The sequence below is a fragment of the Panthera tigris genome, chromosome B2 (assembly GCF_018350195.1).
Source record: "Panthera tigris isolate Pti1 chromosome B2, P.tigris_Pti1_mat1.1, whole genome shotgun sequence".
Lineage (NCBI taxonomy): Eukaryota > Metazoa > Chordata > Mammalia > Carnivora > Felidae > Panthera > Panthera tigris.
Window position 1 is genome coordinate 240271 of NC_056664.1, and position 14379 is coordinate 254649.

The 14379-nt window shown below is 54.8% G+C and overlaps 1 protein-coding gene across 1 annotated transcript; it reads right to left on the reverse strand.

The window, feature by feature from the left end:
• On the reverse strand, window positions 1–9069 carry MOG (myelin oligodendrocyte glycoprotein). The gene is made up of 8 exons (XM_015542868.2): window positions 8797–9069; window positions 7390–7737; window positions 3183–3296; window positions 2277–2297; window positions 2041–2061; window positions 652–768; window positions 425–445; window positions 1–147 (listed from the first exon to the last, which is right to left on the reverse strand). Exons 1-8 carry the CDS (start codon window positions 8879–8881, stop codon window positions 134–136), a joined length of 741 nt encoding a protein of 246 aa, XP_015398354.2. The 5' UTR covers window positions 8882–9069; the 3' UTR covers window positions 1–133.
• Window positions 9070–14379: the final 5310 nt, after the last annotated feature.

Below are 14379 nucleotides of genomic sequence, written 5' to 3' on the forward strand. Positions count from 1 at the left end.
GGAAACGCAATCCCATTGGCAACTCCGAGCATTCCTGGAAACGCAGATTGGAAAGTCCCTGCAGCGAGGAGGCCAATGAGTGTTCAACATGGGGGATCCTCATCCTGAGGGCCGGTCCATGGGCCAGTCCAGCTCAGAAGGGGTTTCCTGGAAAGAGGAGACAGTGACTTGAAAATCTGTCAGTGGTTACGATCACCAACCCATTAAACCCGAGGACAGGGAAAGCCCTGGCGAAGCCTCTCTCCGCCATGGTTGGTCTTGGAGGTGAGGTGCCAGGTGGCTGCTGGACAGTGTGGGAATTGGGCAGTGCGTGGGAGAGGCCCCTTCCTCCCCCTTGGGGTCGCTCAGCTGCCCCCACTTCCTTTTTCTGCCTTCCTGGCCTTTGGTTCTCAGCTTACAAAAGGAAGAAAGGAAGAAAACTTACTTAGCTCTTCAAGAAATTGCCCTGAAAAAAGAGAGAGAGAAATGGGTGACCGGTGGAAGTTGACGGGCCCCCTCCCCACATAGTCCCTGAGGAGCCTGGGGTTGGCCTTGGGGACACAGGGGGGACAAGATCCGGTTCCCTGCATCTTAAGCCCTGGTCCCACCATTTCCCTGTTCGGGGATGACCTGGTGCCCCATTGCTCTGGTCACCCTTGTGGCCCTGTGCACCTGCCAGTCTCCGATGCAGCCAGTTGTAGCAGATGACCAGGGCAAGCAGGGGTCCGAGCACCGGCACCAGCGTGAACAGGGTGATCTTCCAGCAGGGCACCCTCAGGAAGTGCGGGTCTGGGTGGGTCACAGAACAAACGGGATTAAGGACTGTGTGTCCCTGGAGCCCCGCCCACCCGCACTCCGTTCATTGTCGGCATTCTCAACCTGGGCTCCAGGAACCCACAGGGGTCTGCAGAGAGCTCAGAGCATTTGTGAACTGGGGGGAGAAAAGCAGTATGTCATCAGCAGTACCTGTGCCTTTATCGCCGGTGGAAACCACAGATGACTTTCGTTCCTATTGGGGTTGTTGCTGAATTCTCAAAATGTTTGTCAATGTTTTGAAATTGTAACTTATTAGACCTGCTGCTACATTCTTATTTAAAGCATTTTTGTTATTTAAAGAAACACTCGTTACTATATTACAGATCACATGTTACTAAATGCAAATGTGTTTATATTTTGATCCCTGTATTTCAATTCAGTGCTTCTCTTTGCAGTCCTCTGTGTTATGGTTTATGTGTACGTTTAAAAACATTTTTCTGGAAAAGGGTCCATTAGACTTTGCCAGAATGCTGAGGAGATTCACAGGACAGAAAGAATCTGCATGAATCCTACAAAACAAAGATCTTGGTCCTCCCTGTTTGGGTTGCAAAGGCGTGTCTGTGTGTGCACGTGTGTGTGTGTGGCCTGCACGCTGATGCGATGCCCTGTATGCTGGGATTGCCCGCTCGCGGCCGGGAAGGCTGCTCAGAGCAGGGCCCTGTGCTTTGCTTGTGGCATCTTCCAATTTCTGCAGCGTCCACACAACTACTGTTTGGGCCCTTCTGTTGCGGGCGCTCTCCCGAGGCCCTGGGCAGGCTGCAGTGGACACAAAGGACAGAGACTGTTCTTGAGGGGCCAGCGTTCTGTCAGGCCTTGGTGGCTTCTGTCTCCCGAAGCCGTCAGGTACGGTTGCTTGATCTGTGCTCTGGAAAGCTCATTTCCACCATGTGAGCTCAGGCGGTGACACATAAGTACCTTGTTCTCCAGTCAGTTCTGTCGCCTCCCCGACTAGACCTCAAGTGTAGGTGCGAAAGATCGGCTTACCTCCCCTCTGTAATGTCTGAAAAGGGAAGTGATGTGCAGAAAGTCCCTGCGATTCCTACAGAACGGGTCAGCACGGAAGGCTATTAGCACGTTTGGGACAGAAGCGTAACAGAAGAATTAGCTGTCAGCACCAATCCTACATGCAGACAGATGGGACTTACGCAGAGAGAGAAGGGGAGGCAGAGGGCGGCCGGGAGGCCGGCCAGGAGCCAGGCCTCTTATCACCCGGGTGACCCGGGGAATCGGGGCCCCAGCACTTACCGAAAGTCCGGTGGAGATTCTCTGAAAGGGAACACATGAGCCTGTGTTACTTAAAACCGTTTCTAGTGACACAGGGAGGGACTGCCTCCACCCCGGCTGACAGCAGGTTGGGGAAGCCAAGTTGGCGCAGTTTAAATGCCACAGCCTTTCCGTGTGAAGGGGGCACCGGGAGGCTATCAGAGAAAATGGCCAAAACCAGAGGGAGGGGTGGCAGATGGAGCGAGACTGAAACTCACCTATCTCTGCCCGAAGTTTTCCTAAAACAGAGAAAGGCAGCATTTTTAGTGCCGGCGCTGGCATTGGACGGGGCCCCTTTCGCCCCTGGCAGCCGGGGTGGGGGGGGGGGCCTGGCTTCACTGTCGACCCTCCCCCGGAAGGAAGGTCCTCCGTTCCGAGGCCCCTTGGGCCCTCAGGGCTGTCACTTTGTAAATCTAAAGCCACTTCCTGTCTGAATGGGGACGGGAGGAAGGAAACCTTCAGGAGGACTGGCACTTAGAGGCGGGGTCCCAACTGCATGCTTTGCATCACAATATCCCCTGGGGTGGATGGGCGGCTGCCACCCGGGCTGGTCCTGCTCTGCCACGTGAATGGAGGTCACCGGGTACCCAGGCGAATTCAAGGGGACAGAGGACCCCTTCATTGCTGCTGCCAGCGTGCCCTCCCCAGGGGTGGGATGGGGGACAGGGTCCTGTGTGTTGGCTGCACGGACCCTCGGGGCACAAAGGGACTTCTCGGACAGTGTGGGACGGAGAAGGAGGAGGAGGTGTTTTGAGCACCTAGTACGTGGCGGGTCCTTACTAACCCTCCTCCAGACACAGACCCGTCCAACCCTGCAGCTCAGTCTCCCGGCGTGGTTCGGGTGAGGCCAGCTCTGCCCCCTACAAGGCGGTCAGCCTCAGTAAATACCGAACCTGTCCGGGCCTCAGTGCGTCCTCTGTAAAATGGGCCGTCCTACATCGGGCCTACCTCAGAAGGAAATGCAAGGTCCTGTTACACAAACGAAAGCACCGGGCAAGACGTAAAACTTGTCATCGTGGAGTTTTGAACCCAGAGCTCACTCAAAACCACACATCCGTCAACCAAGCTCTAGAGGCCAGCTGGGCTCAGGGAAGGGTCCCAACAGCCCACCGCGCAGCCTGTACCTCTCAGTCTGTGCTGCAGGCAGAGGTAGACGAGGCCCAGCGAGATCTGCAGGAGGAGCACGGGGAGGACAGCCATCAGGACCAGCACCCCGGGGTTGATCCAGTAGAAGGGATCTGAAAGGCAGAACCAGGCTGCACGCCCAACACCAGCACAGCGCCTGCGTGCGTCCAGCGGGCCGGGAACAAGCGTCTCCCGGGGTCAAGGAAGATGGCAGAGCTGAGCTTGGCCTCAAAGGAAAGGCAGGTTTCTTCCAGGAAGGGCTGCTGATTGGCAGGGCTGTTCCCTAGGCCAGGCGCAGAGTTCTGAGAACGAGCTAAGACTCGGGGCCGGGCCTCGAGGCCGCGGGGGTGACATAGAGAAAGGTTAAGAACCCGTCTTGTGGAGTGTTTGAGAAAGTAGCATCCACAGGGTTTATGAGTAGGGATGTGGTAGGACCGCAGGAGGGCCGGCCTCTGGCTCCCACCTACCATTTCCTTCCTGGGATCTTGATCCTTGGGACCCTTTGGGCCGGACTGATCTCAGTGTGCCCGGCTGGGGTCCAGCCCTTTTCTCCTTGCGACCCCCTCTGGGGGGCCAGATAAAGACCCTGCTGTCAAAGGTAGGGGCTAAGTCACCGCAGGCAGCTGGTCCAGGAGGCTTCTTAGGAACAAAACCCTTGGAGCTGCAGGTTAGGCTGGCGCGTATTGCTACGCAGACCAGAAGGAAGTACCAGTCCGTCTCTCAAAGTTCTCACCAGCAGCCAGCTGCAGTGATTTAGTTAGCAGCTCGTGCTTTGCCCACCTCTGTCCCTTCCCACAGGGTTAGAACCACAGACAGAAGAAAGGGAGTGACACCAGCCTTTCTGAAGTGAAGCAGTAAGGACTCTATGAATGCCTGAAAAATTGAACCGGAATCGGAGTGAACTTCCCTGGTTCACAAGAAGTGCAGGCAGACCACGTGATGAACGGTGTGGGAGACCCCACAGGACACAGGCGAGCGGTGCATCCGTTGGGGTCGGACTCAAACTAAGCAACATGAAAACATGTTTGTGAGGCAGTCGGGGGAATCCGAGCACAGAGTGGGTATTGATGATATTAAGGAATTTTTGTTAATTTTAGAAGATATGATCAGAGTATTGATTTATCTTTCATTCGAGTGATAGTTTCCCCAGGTGAACTCCACCTGCACGTGGGGCTCACGACCCGAGTCACATCACGTGCTGCTCCCCTACTCCATTCTCCTACATTCCCCAGCCATTAGCCACGGGCTGATAATGCCGCCTAGGAACCGCCTAGGATCCGCCTGGGGAGGGGGGCTGAGTGGGGTCGTGGGAAGCCGGCCGATTCTTGCCGAAAGGTGGTGCGGTCACTGCAGTATTTGTCTGCTTCGTGTGCCCCCGACTTTCAACACTGGAGAGTTCAAAGACAGGGTCAGAGACAAGTAGTAAAACCACCAAAAATGACAAGAAAAAAATAAAGCTGGAAAGAGAGATAAAAGGCTGGAGAAGGAGGGGGTTTCCTTTCAGTCCTAGGTCCTCAGATTCCTGGCTCCCCAGGCGAGGCAGGCGGCCCGCATTTACTTGTAAATCAGTCTTTTTTTAGACTCCGAGGCCTGTGGACTCTGGGCTGGGAGAGGGGGCTGGAATGAGAGGATCAAAGGAAAACTTTCTCCCCCGAGGCGGTTTTGGTTTCTCTCCTTTCCCTTCTTTTTTCTCTTTCTTTCTTTCTTTCTTTCTTTCTTTCTTTCTTTCTTTCTTTCTTTCCTGTCTGTCTTTTTCTCTTTCTCTTCCTTCCCTTTCTTTCTCTTCTTTCTTCTTTCTTTCTCCCTCCCTTCCTTTCTCATCCCCTTCTCTCTCTTTCTTTTCTTCTTTCTCTTCCCTTTCTTTCTCTTCTTTCTTTCTTTTCTTTCTGTCTGTCTTTCTCTCTTTCTTTCTCTTCCTTCCCTTTCTTTCTCTTCTTTCTTCTTTCTTTCTTTCTCCCTCCACCCTCCCTTCCTTTCTCATCCCCTTCTCTCTTTCTTTTCTTTCCTCTTTCTCTTCCTTCCCTTTCTTTCTCTTCTTTCTTCTTTCTTTCTCCCTCCATTCCTTCCTTTCTCACCCCCTTCTCTCTCTTTCTTTCTTTTCTTTTCTTTCTTTCTTTCTTTCTTTCTTTCTTTCTCTTCTTTCCCTTTCTTTCTCTTCTTTCTTTCTTTCTCTCTCCCTCCCTCCCTTCCTTCCTTTCTCACCCCTCATCTCTCTCTTTCTTTTCTCCTTTCTTTGTTTCTTTCTCCCTCCTCCCTCCCTCCCTCCCTTCCTCCCTTCCTTTCTCACCCCCATTCTCTCTCTTGTTTTCATCCTTCCTTTCCTGTGGGGGAGGCAGACAAGAGGGGGAAGGATGGAAGGCAGCAGACTCCCCTTCCCTGCAGGTACAACCCCCCAGTAGACCAGCTGTGTGCACAACAATCTGTGGCTCACAAAGCCATCTTCACATCCCTGCCTCTTCTCCAGAAACAGTGCTTTGTTATCGTGCATACAATGCCACCTCCTGGTCCCGGCACAGCACACAAAAGTAAACGATTGTCTGAAGAGCCGGTGGGGAGGAGGGGAAGGGCCTGAAGCGCGGGCCCTTGAAACATTTTTGTTCTTCAACAGGAAAGCCCCCTCTCTCTCTGCCTCACCCTGTCCACGTCTTCACCAGCCTGTGATAACGCCAGAGAATAAATGCCGAGTCACCCGTCATACAAACAGGGGAGAGGAGGCTCTGAGGAGGGGTCGCGCTCAAGGCACGGCCGTCACTTCCTGGGGTCGCGCTCACTTCCTTTGCTTATCCACCTGGACCACGTTTGCCAAGCATGGGGTTTTCAGTGATGTTCCTTGTCTGAGGAAACACCACAAACACATCCACTGAGGGATTCATTCTACTGGGGTTTGGTCATTTTGACTCGTTAGGAATGACGCCTTTGTTTATAACAAATGCAGGAAAACATTCCAAACACTCGGACCAGCTTCCAGATTATTCACAATCCCATTTGGTGGCACGAAATAATCAGAAATGAATTATTTTGGATTTTGCTGCCTCTATTTCTCAGGCTTTTTATTTTGGGTTTTCTTTATCTAAGAAACTTTTCTTTAGGGGCGCCTGGGTGGCTCAGTTGGTTAAACGTCTGACTTCGGCTCAGGTCACGATCTCATGGTTTGTGAGTTCAAGCTCTGCGTCGGGCTCTGTGCTGACAGCTGGGAGCCTGGAGCCTGCTTCAGACTCTGTGTCTCCCTCTCTCTGTGCCCCTGCCCTGCTCACACTCTGTTTCTGTCCCTCTCAAAAATAAACATTAAAAAAAGTTTTCAAAAGGGCCTTTAAAAGACTTTTCTTTAGGGGTGCCTGAGTGGTTTGGTTGGTAAAGCATCCAACTCATGATTTTGGCTCAGGTGGTGAACTCACAGTTTGCGGGATGAAACCCCAGGTTGGGCTCTGTGCTGACAGCACGGATCCTGCTTGGGATTCTCTCTCTTTCTCTCTGCCCCTCGCCAACTTGTGCTGTCTCTGTCTCTCTCAAAATAAATAAATAAACTTAAAAAAACTCCTTAAATTTTCTCTCTACATACCCACACACTAGAAGCTCTTTTATTCGGGTGCATAAATATGATCACATGGAAAATTATGGTCTCCCCTTTGCTTGCATCTCACTGTGTTCTCCCTCCTCTCCCCTCATCCCCCAAAGTGAACCACATTCCCTGAACTTTCTTATGGGTTTTCTCTCATATCTTACTGCAATACATCTGTATCTACATCTACACTCAAAGCATGAGGTCCTGCGTTTGTTTCCTACATATCGTAGCTTGCTTGTATCATTCAAGCAATGTACGTACGTAACGGCCTCAAAGCCAGCCGCGTGGTCCTGAAACAGTATTTTCTTTTCCTTTCTTTCAGGTTTATTCAGTTATTATTTTGAGAGACACAGAGACAGAGTGAGAGGGGGAGGAACAGAAAGAGAGAGAGAGAGAGAGAGAGAGAGAGAGAGAGAGAGACTCCCAAGCAGGCTCCGTGCTGTCAGCGGAGAGCCGGACTTAGGGCTTGAACTCACAAACCGTGAGATCATGACCTGAGCCCAAGTCAAGAGTCGGACGCATATCCGACTGAGCCTCCCAGGCACGTGATGCCTGTCCCGGGACTGAGGTGCTTGGTTGGGGGATCTCATGTCAGCTGGGAGGAGGACTGGAGTCCCCGCCCCGGCGGTCGGAGCACCACTCACCCTCCACTTTGAGCTCCATCGCGGCCTCCTCCTGGTAGGAATGGTCCCGGAAGAAGCAGGTGAAGCCTCCTTCATCTGAGAACCTGACCTTCCGGATCCTGAGGGTCACCTTGCCCTCGCCCATGTTGTCCTTCAGCAGCTCCGTCCGCCCCCGGTACTCGGGGGCCTGCTCCGCGTCCTGATCCCGGCCGTTGCGGTAGAGATGGACCACCCTGGAGAAGGGGGGCCGGTACCACCCCACCTCCATGCCCGTGGCGTTCTTCCCCGGGTGCATGCGGCACGGCAGCTCTGCTTCATCCCCCACCAGAGCCCGGATGGGGTGGCCGGGTCCTATGACCCTGAACTGTCCTGTCCAAGACACCCAAGAGAAGACAGTGGGTGTCAGAGGGAACCGTGACGCACGGGCCAGTCTCGGGGGGCCCCTCTGCAGCACTGAGGGGAGACGCCGGCTTTTACGTGGGATTCTGGAAGCAGGGAGCCGCGACCTACAGAGGAGCCATGAGGGGCCCCGGCCGGGAGGGACGTTCTGGGGTGTGGTCACCCTCCTGCCGGCATGGGCGTCATGGACTCTCGAGCCTGGCCTGTGGGTCCCGTCGCGGGCAGTGGCCTAGCACCTTGCGGTTTCCCTCTCAGGAGGGGGGTGGGGAGCCCCCTGTTTGAACCAAACCAAGCCGTCCCCACTCTCCCCTGGAGGGTTTGCCTCCCCCCCCCCGCCACCCCCGCACTGCCTCTCCGTCCTGCGTCCTTGTCCACACCCTGTGCCCGGAGCTGGTTCCACGGCCTCCCTCCAGTCTGTGCCTCAGCCCACGCTCCCAAACCTCTTCCCTTGGAAGGTGTCAGCCAGCCTCCCAGCTGCTGCTTCCTCCACGACACACGCAAGGACTTGGCCAGGGAGAGCAGGACTGGGCCTCCCTGTTGGCGGCTCCCTGAGGTCACACGTCTATCTTCTGTTTCTCTATTTCTGCCAGCACAGGACAGCCGGGCTCCACTGTAAACCCCGGCCAGCGCTCAAATGTGTGCAGGAGGGTTCTCGAGCACGACAACATCATGCCTCTGGACACTGGCAAAGATTTCTCAGGGGACAGGAACTACTGTGTGATATACCTCATCGTGCCTGGACAGCAATCCAGGAGCTGTTACCAGTGTCTGCCCGTTCGGTTGGCAAGAGACCCCAGCTGGAAAGTTGGGTCACAAAGAGGTCAAGGAAGGCCCGAGTGAAGGCCGTGCTGTGGGGTCTGGGGTCTCTTCTGAAGCTGCAGCCGGCCAGCGAGGCTTTCCAGGGAGGGGGCCGGGTCAGCACGGCCGCGCTGGACAACGTGAGGATGACTGAAGGAGGTGAGCCCCGGGAAAGCAGACGTTCTGCTGTCGGTCTCCCTGGATCTCCCCAGAAATAAAGAGAACTCTTACCTGCGTAGCTGAAGGACAGCTGGAGGAGGAGGAGGAGGAGGAGGGAGGGAAGGCTGGGTGGAGGGGAGCTCCACGCGCTTGCCATCTGCACTGTGACTGGGGACAGAGAGCCCCTGCAGAGAGGTGTCCCCTTCCTCTGACAGAGCCCGAGGGGAGGACCCGGGCGGCCGGGAGCAGCCCCGGAGTCGCCCCTGCCAGGCACTTACACAAAAGGGCTACTGACCAGGGGACGCCAGTCAGCCTTCCCCACCCCCTCCGAGCCGCGGAGCAGAGGCTGCCTGGTACTGGGCCTCCGCCTGCCCCTCCCGCCACAGACGCTTGTCCGCGGCCCAGTGAGGCTCCTGCAAGCCCCCTCTTCCTGGCCAGCAGGGGCAGAGGGTTATCATTGGCTTTTGGAAAAGGAAGGACATTTCTGCTGTCTCATGAGGTCACGGCCAGGCCTCTCTCCCTGCCCTCTCAGCTCCTCTCTCCGACACAAACCCAAGCTCCTGCCTCACTCTCAGGTGTGTGCCCGACCCATTCCCAGAGAATATGTTTTAGAAGGTCATGAACGAGCGCCATGAAGGCGGCCTGAGCTCAGAGAGGCCAATGTGGAAGAAGGAAGTTCGTGGAGGTCGGTGGCCGGCAGTCAGCGTAGCCGCCCAGGACCCGTCCCCCAGGCTTGGCATCATGCTCTGATGGCCTCTGTGCCACTGGGGAAAGGGGAGACGTTGAATGGAAATACACCTTTCTCCTTACCCTCAGAAGCAGCTGCTCACTGAAGGGTGAAACTAGTATCGTCACTGATTGGAGAACAAAAACAAGAGGAAAAAAATTAAACTTCCTTACAATTGCAGCCCAGCGACAGACAAGTACTTGAAACAGCCACCTTCCTCTGCAAGCTCAGCGGCCCCCACGTTCCCACTTTGCTGGAGGCAAAAGGCAACCTTAGCTGGACATCAGCCAACATCCACTTTGACATATAAAATTCCTTTGGGAACCTCCTTTACCTCCACCCCCCCCCCCCAAGGTATATGCCTGCAATCATCCTCCAGGCTTATGGCCGCTGATACACAGCGGGAGGGTCTCAGGACCCAGGTTTCGCTCCACTGTAGTCAGTGACCTAACAGCAGCTAGCCCCTCAAGGCCCTGGGAACCTTGCTCCCAAATTCCTTACAGACTCACGCTGTCCCTGACCCCCTCCCAACCTGAGGGTATGTAACCTGTCACTCCTCACAACCCCCCAACCGCCTACGGGTCCTGTCCTCGTGCTTTTATGAAACCATCTTCTTTTTTTCTTTCTGGACTGTTCACTCCTCACCCCAACATTTCCACATCAGTCACCAAATTTGAAAAACATATTTGCCAATCTTGAAGCAAGGCTGGCTCACCAAATAAGAAAAAAAGGTCAGGAGGGACAGTTCAAAGCCATGCTGTCCAATACAGTAATCACTAGCCACAAGTGGTCATTCGAATTAAAATGGAATAAAATTTAAAATTCAATTCCCTGATTCACTAGCCTTGTTTCACACATGCAGCTAGTGGCTAACACATCGGACAGCACAAATAGGGACTATTTCCATCATCACAAAAAGTTATACTGGGGGCACCTGGATGGCTCCGTCGGTTGAGCGTCCGACTTCAGCTCAGGTCACGATCTCGCGGTCCGTGAGTTCGAGCCCCGCATCAGGCTCTGGGCTGATGGCTCAGAGCCTGGAGCCTGCTTCCGATTCTGTGTCTCCCTCTCTCTCTGCCCCTCCCCTGTTCATGCTCTGTCTCTCTCTGTGTCAAAAATAAATAAACGTTAAAAAAATTTTTTTTAAAGTTATATTGGGCAGCACCGCTTTCTGGTTTTGTGGGAGGTGAGCCCCAGGAGCTGGGAGAACAGACTGGTAGGGGGTGGGGGAGGCTGGGTCCCTTCCCACTGCAAGGCGGCTGGATTGGGCTGCTCTGGGGCTGGGGGGGGGGCGGGTGGCGTGAGAGTCCAGGGTTGCAGGGGTGAGTCAGATGGGAAGAGCAGCCTGTGTGCTTGCCCCACTGCCTCCGCAGCGGGGTTCTCCCTTTCTGAAACCAAAGTATCCTGCAACAATGCTCTGCCTCCTGCACATCCAGGAGGGAGAGCTGAGCCCAAGCTCATTCCCAGGGCGGGGCTTGGGGTCGCGGGGTGCCTGAAATCACCCGCTGTCAAAGCTGGGCGGGAGATCAGGTGGGCTGCAGGGTCTGGAGAGCAGAGAAGCTGGGCCATCGAAGCCCTTTGGAGAACTAACAGCAAACACCACAAAACCCTTACCGAATGCCTCCACGTGGTGGTGCCCTGAGTGGTTTCCATGTGTTAATGCATCCGACCCTTACAACAGTAACACAATGTTAGATTATTATCACTTGTCTTCACAGATGAGGAAATGGAAGCACCCAAGTTAAGTGAGGTGCTCAGGGTCACGCACCTCGGGCTGGCGTCGAGCTGGGTTTTCTTTTCTTTTTTTTTTTTTTTTAAACGTTTATTTATTTTTGAGACAGAGAGAGACAGAGCATGAACGGGGGAGGGTCACAGAGAGAGGGAGACACAGAATCTGAAACAGGCTCCAGGCTCTGAGCTGTCAGCACAGAGCCCGACGCGGGGCTTGAACCCATGGACCGTGAGATCATGACCTGAGCCGAAGTCGGACGCTTAACCGACTGAGCCACCCAGGCGCCCCCGAGCCGGGTTTTCTATCCCAAAGCCAGTCACGTCACCTCACTCACCTGCGAGCCCTCGACTACCTGAGGTCCTGGAGCTGGGCAGCTATCCCGTGGACGACGGGGTCTTGGGGCAGAGGTGACCTCAACAAGGGGAGGGGCCACCGGCAGAAAGGAGGCCAGTAGTGTCGCCATTTGCAGAAGTGTGGGTGTGGGGGCATCAGGCCCGTGAGGTGAAGCCGCCCTGTGTTGGTCAGAGCCGGGCATTCCTCTCAGCACTTAACTGTCACCTTCCCTGAGTTTGCGCAGCACACATTATGTGACCTCACAGGCATCCTCGGGTTGTTTTTGTGTGCATCTCTCCGCAGTATTTCCATTCAATCTGCACCTCTCCCCATGTTTGCTAACAGGCCGGGTCCACGGTCACGTGTGCAGGAACACACCCTAAATACAGCATCTGTGTGTGTGAAGCAAGCTGCTGTCTGCAGGCGAAACACGCAGCACTCGATACGTGGATGTCTAGGAACGCCGTGCGCTGTAAAGTCCTCCGGACCACGTGTACAGTATGTAAACGTGTATCCTACACGAAGGACCCTAGATGCACTGCTCTGCTCCTTGTGTTTGCTGAGCAATGTGTAATGCCACATTAATACATACCCGAGCTCTCTCGGGTCTTCCAAGTATTAATTCTTGTTTATTTGGTTATTCATAAGCATTTGTTTCAAAATCCAAAGGTACAAAATAACTACCTCGAAAACCTCTCCCCGCCCCCAGCCATCCAGAACCACCTTGTTCCCCTTCCCCACATGCCCAACATGGCGCTTGAACTCACTACCCCAAGATCAAGAGTCCCATGCTCTACCAACTCCGGCAGCCAGGTGCTCCATGAATGGTAACAATTTATCTCAGAGATCTTTCCATACAAGTGCCTGAAGAACAAACTCATGCCCTACAGCTACACAGTACTCAATTGCATGGATGTATCAAACTCACCTTTCCCAGAACATTTAGGTTATTTCAGCTTTTTAAGTGTCTATTTTATTGGGTTACAGTAAAATGTATTCAATTAATATAAATGAACAACTATTTCATAGAAAAAACCCTCTGTGTCACGCTTCATATTAGGGTTTCATAATACAAGTTTCAGCAAGACAGACAAGGCTCTTGCTTTCATGTATGTCACATTCCAATCACCCTGAGGCTATATTCTGGTCATATGTCACCTGGGAGCACAAGTCAGTGAGTATCGCGACTCCGTTTTCATTGTGCTCTGACGTATAATTTGGATATTGGTCTGCCAGGGCCAGCGACGTAATGTGAGCGTCCCCACACAAAGTGGAACTCTGAGGCTCCTTGTCCAAACACCAGGGAAGGACTCTCCTTTGTTGTGTGGGTTCACCCTTGATGCGTCTTGGTGGCATGTCTTTGTTTTTGTTATTTAACATCGCATTCTTTCAGGGAACAGATACTTAGGGGCTGAGGGCAGCCCTTCACGCGTCCTGAGGCCCCACCTCGGACTTGCCCTGACGGGTGTGCCTGCCTGACCCTTCCTTTCCTCTTTGCCCGGCCCCTCCTGGGAACGCGCAGCACAGAGGGTGTCTCCTGGGGGCCTGGGAGGCTCTCCTGCGGATGCGGGGACAACTGAAGGGCAAGAACAACCTGGAGCCTGGGCTCCGGGCCCCCAGCGCAGTCTCCTCGGACTTCACTTACAAAACACAGATTGAGAGATAAGACTGTTAGGAACTTCAAGGTGATGACACAGAGCAGGAGGAGCCGGAGGGGTCTCCTGCTAAGCACTAAGCACGGGGTGGTGTGAGCGTCCTGGCCATGTGCTCACGGCCCTCAGTGCCTTGCGCACGAGTGGAGCCTGTGCGTTTGCCATTTTAATAAACACTGGGAAATTGCACGCAGTGTCTCTGTTGTCCCAGGGTACCCGCTGTGTCTCAGCTTCTCCGTCGTCAGTGGGGGCATGACCACGTCCACGCAGGAGCGCTGGGAGTTACGTGCACCTCCCTGTGAACGGCGCTGTGTTCACCCTGCGGCGACCGTCCTTCTGCGACCCTCTAGTGCTGTAAATACCAAGAGGAATTTGACATTTTTTCCCCCACCCTTGTGGCCCAGCTTCCATGGTATTTGTGTTGAAGTTGGTCTGCAGAGTCCCCGGAGACTCGGTGACTGACAGACCCGGGTCTCACTTGGGCCCATGTAACCAGGTGTGTCAGAGGCAGGCTGGGGGCAGGAGAGCACTGGCCCCGCACAGCTCGTCCGGGAGCGCGCGCCGGGAACCTGTGCGCACGCGCGCTGTGGTGCGGCCAGGTGTGTTCACCCGAGTGCTGAAAAGGCGGAGGAAGGCGCGGACAGCAGTCCTCTGCCAGGGGGTTACGTTGTAACCATCCACATCGTTTCCCCACGTCTGTGTCTTCCCCGCTACCATTCTGGAACGCAGCAATGTTTCCCTCTTTCGTGCAGAAAGGCGTCCAGCTTGTTACCAATCGGGGGAGGCACTTGGGTGCGGCGGGCACGCATGCAGCTCGGGTTTGACCAAACGGTCGTGCGCGGTCCGCGCAGGCGGCACGGAGCCGTGTCGTGCGTCCTCGCGGGGCAGCACAGCCGGTGCAAGGCCTCGAAGGCGGACTGCGGCTCAGGACCACGAGGAATCTTCTCTGCCCCGGGGCGCTGGGGCCAGCTCCCCGTCCTTCCCGCCGCCGGACAGCCAAGCCCAGGTAACCTGTGGTCCTGCAAGAATATACGCACCGTTTGTACCGATGTCGCCCCCCCCCCCCTTGGCTTCTTTCAGCTCCCCTGGCCCCTCCCTTTTCTCCCGCATCCCTGCAGGATCCGCAGGGGAAGGCCCGGACGCGCCCCCCGGTTTGCAGGGCAACAGGGACGTCACGAAGCCGCCGCCAACAATTGGTTGCCGGGTCTCTG

Excerpts from the sequence above, each read along its gene's own strand:
- MOG (XM_015542868.2), bottom strand. The coding sequence starts at position 8,881 with ATGGCAAGCGCGTGGAGCTCCCCTCCACCCAGCCTTCCCTCCCTCCTC. Across the intron at positions 7,738-8,796 it reads GCTGTCCTTCAGCTACGCAG|GACAGTTCAGGGTCATAGGA; the intron begins GTAAGAGTTCTC and ends TGTCTTGGACAG. Across the intron at positions 3,297-7,389 it reads GATGGAGCTCAAAGTGGAGG|ATCCCTTCTACTGGATCAAC; the intron begins GTGAGTGGTGCT and ends TCTGCCTTTCAG.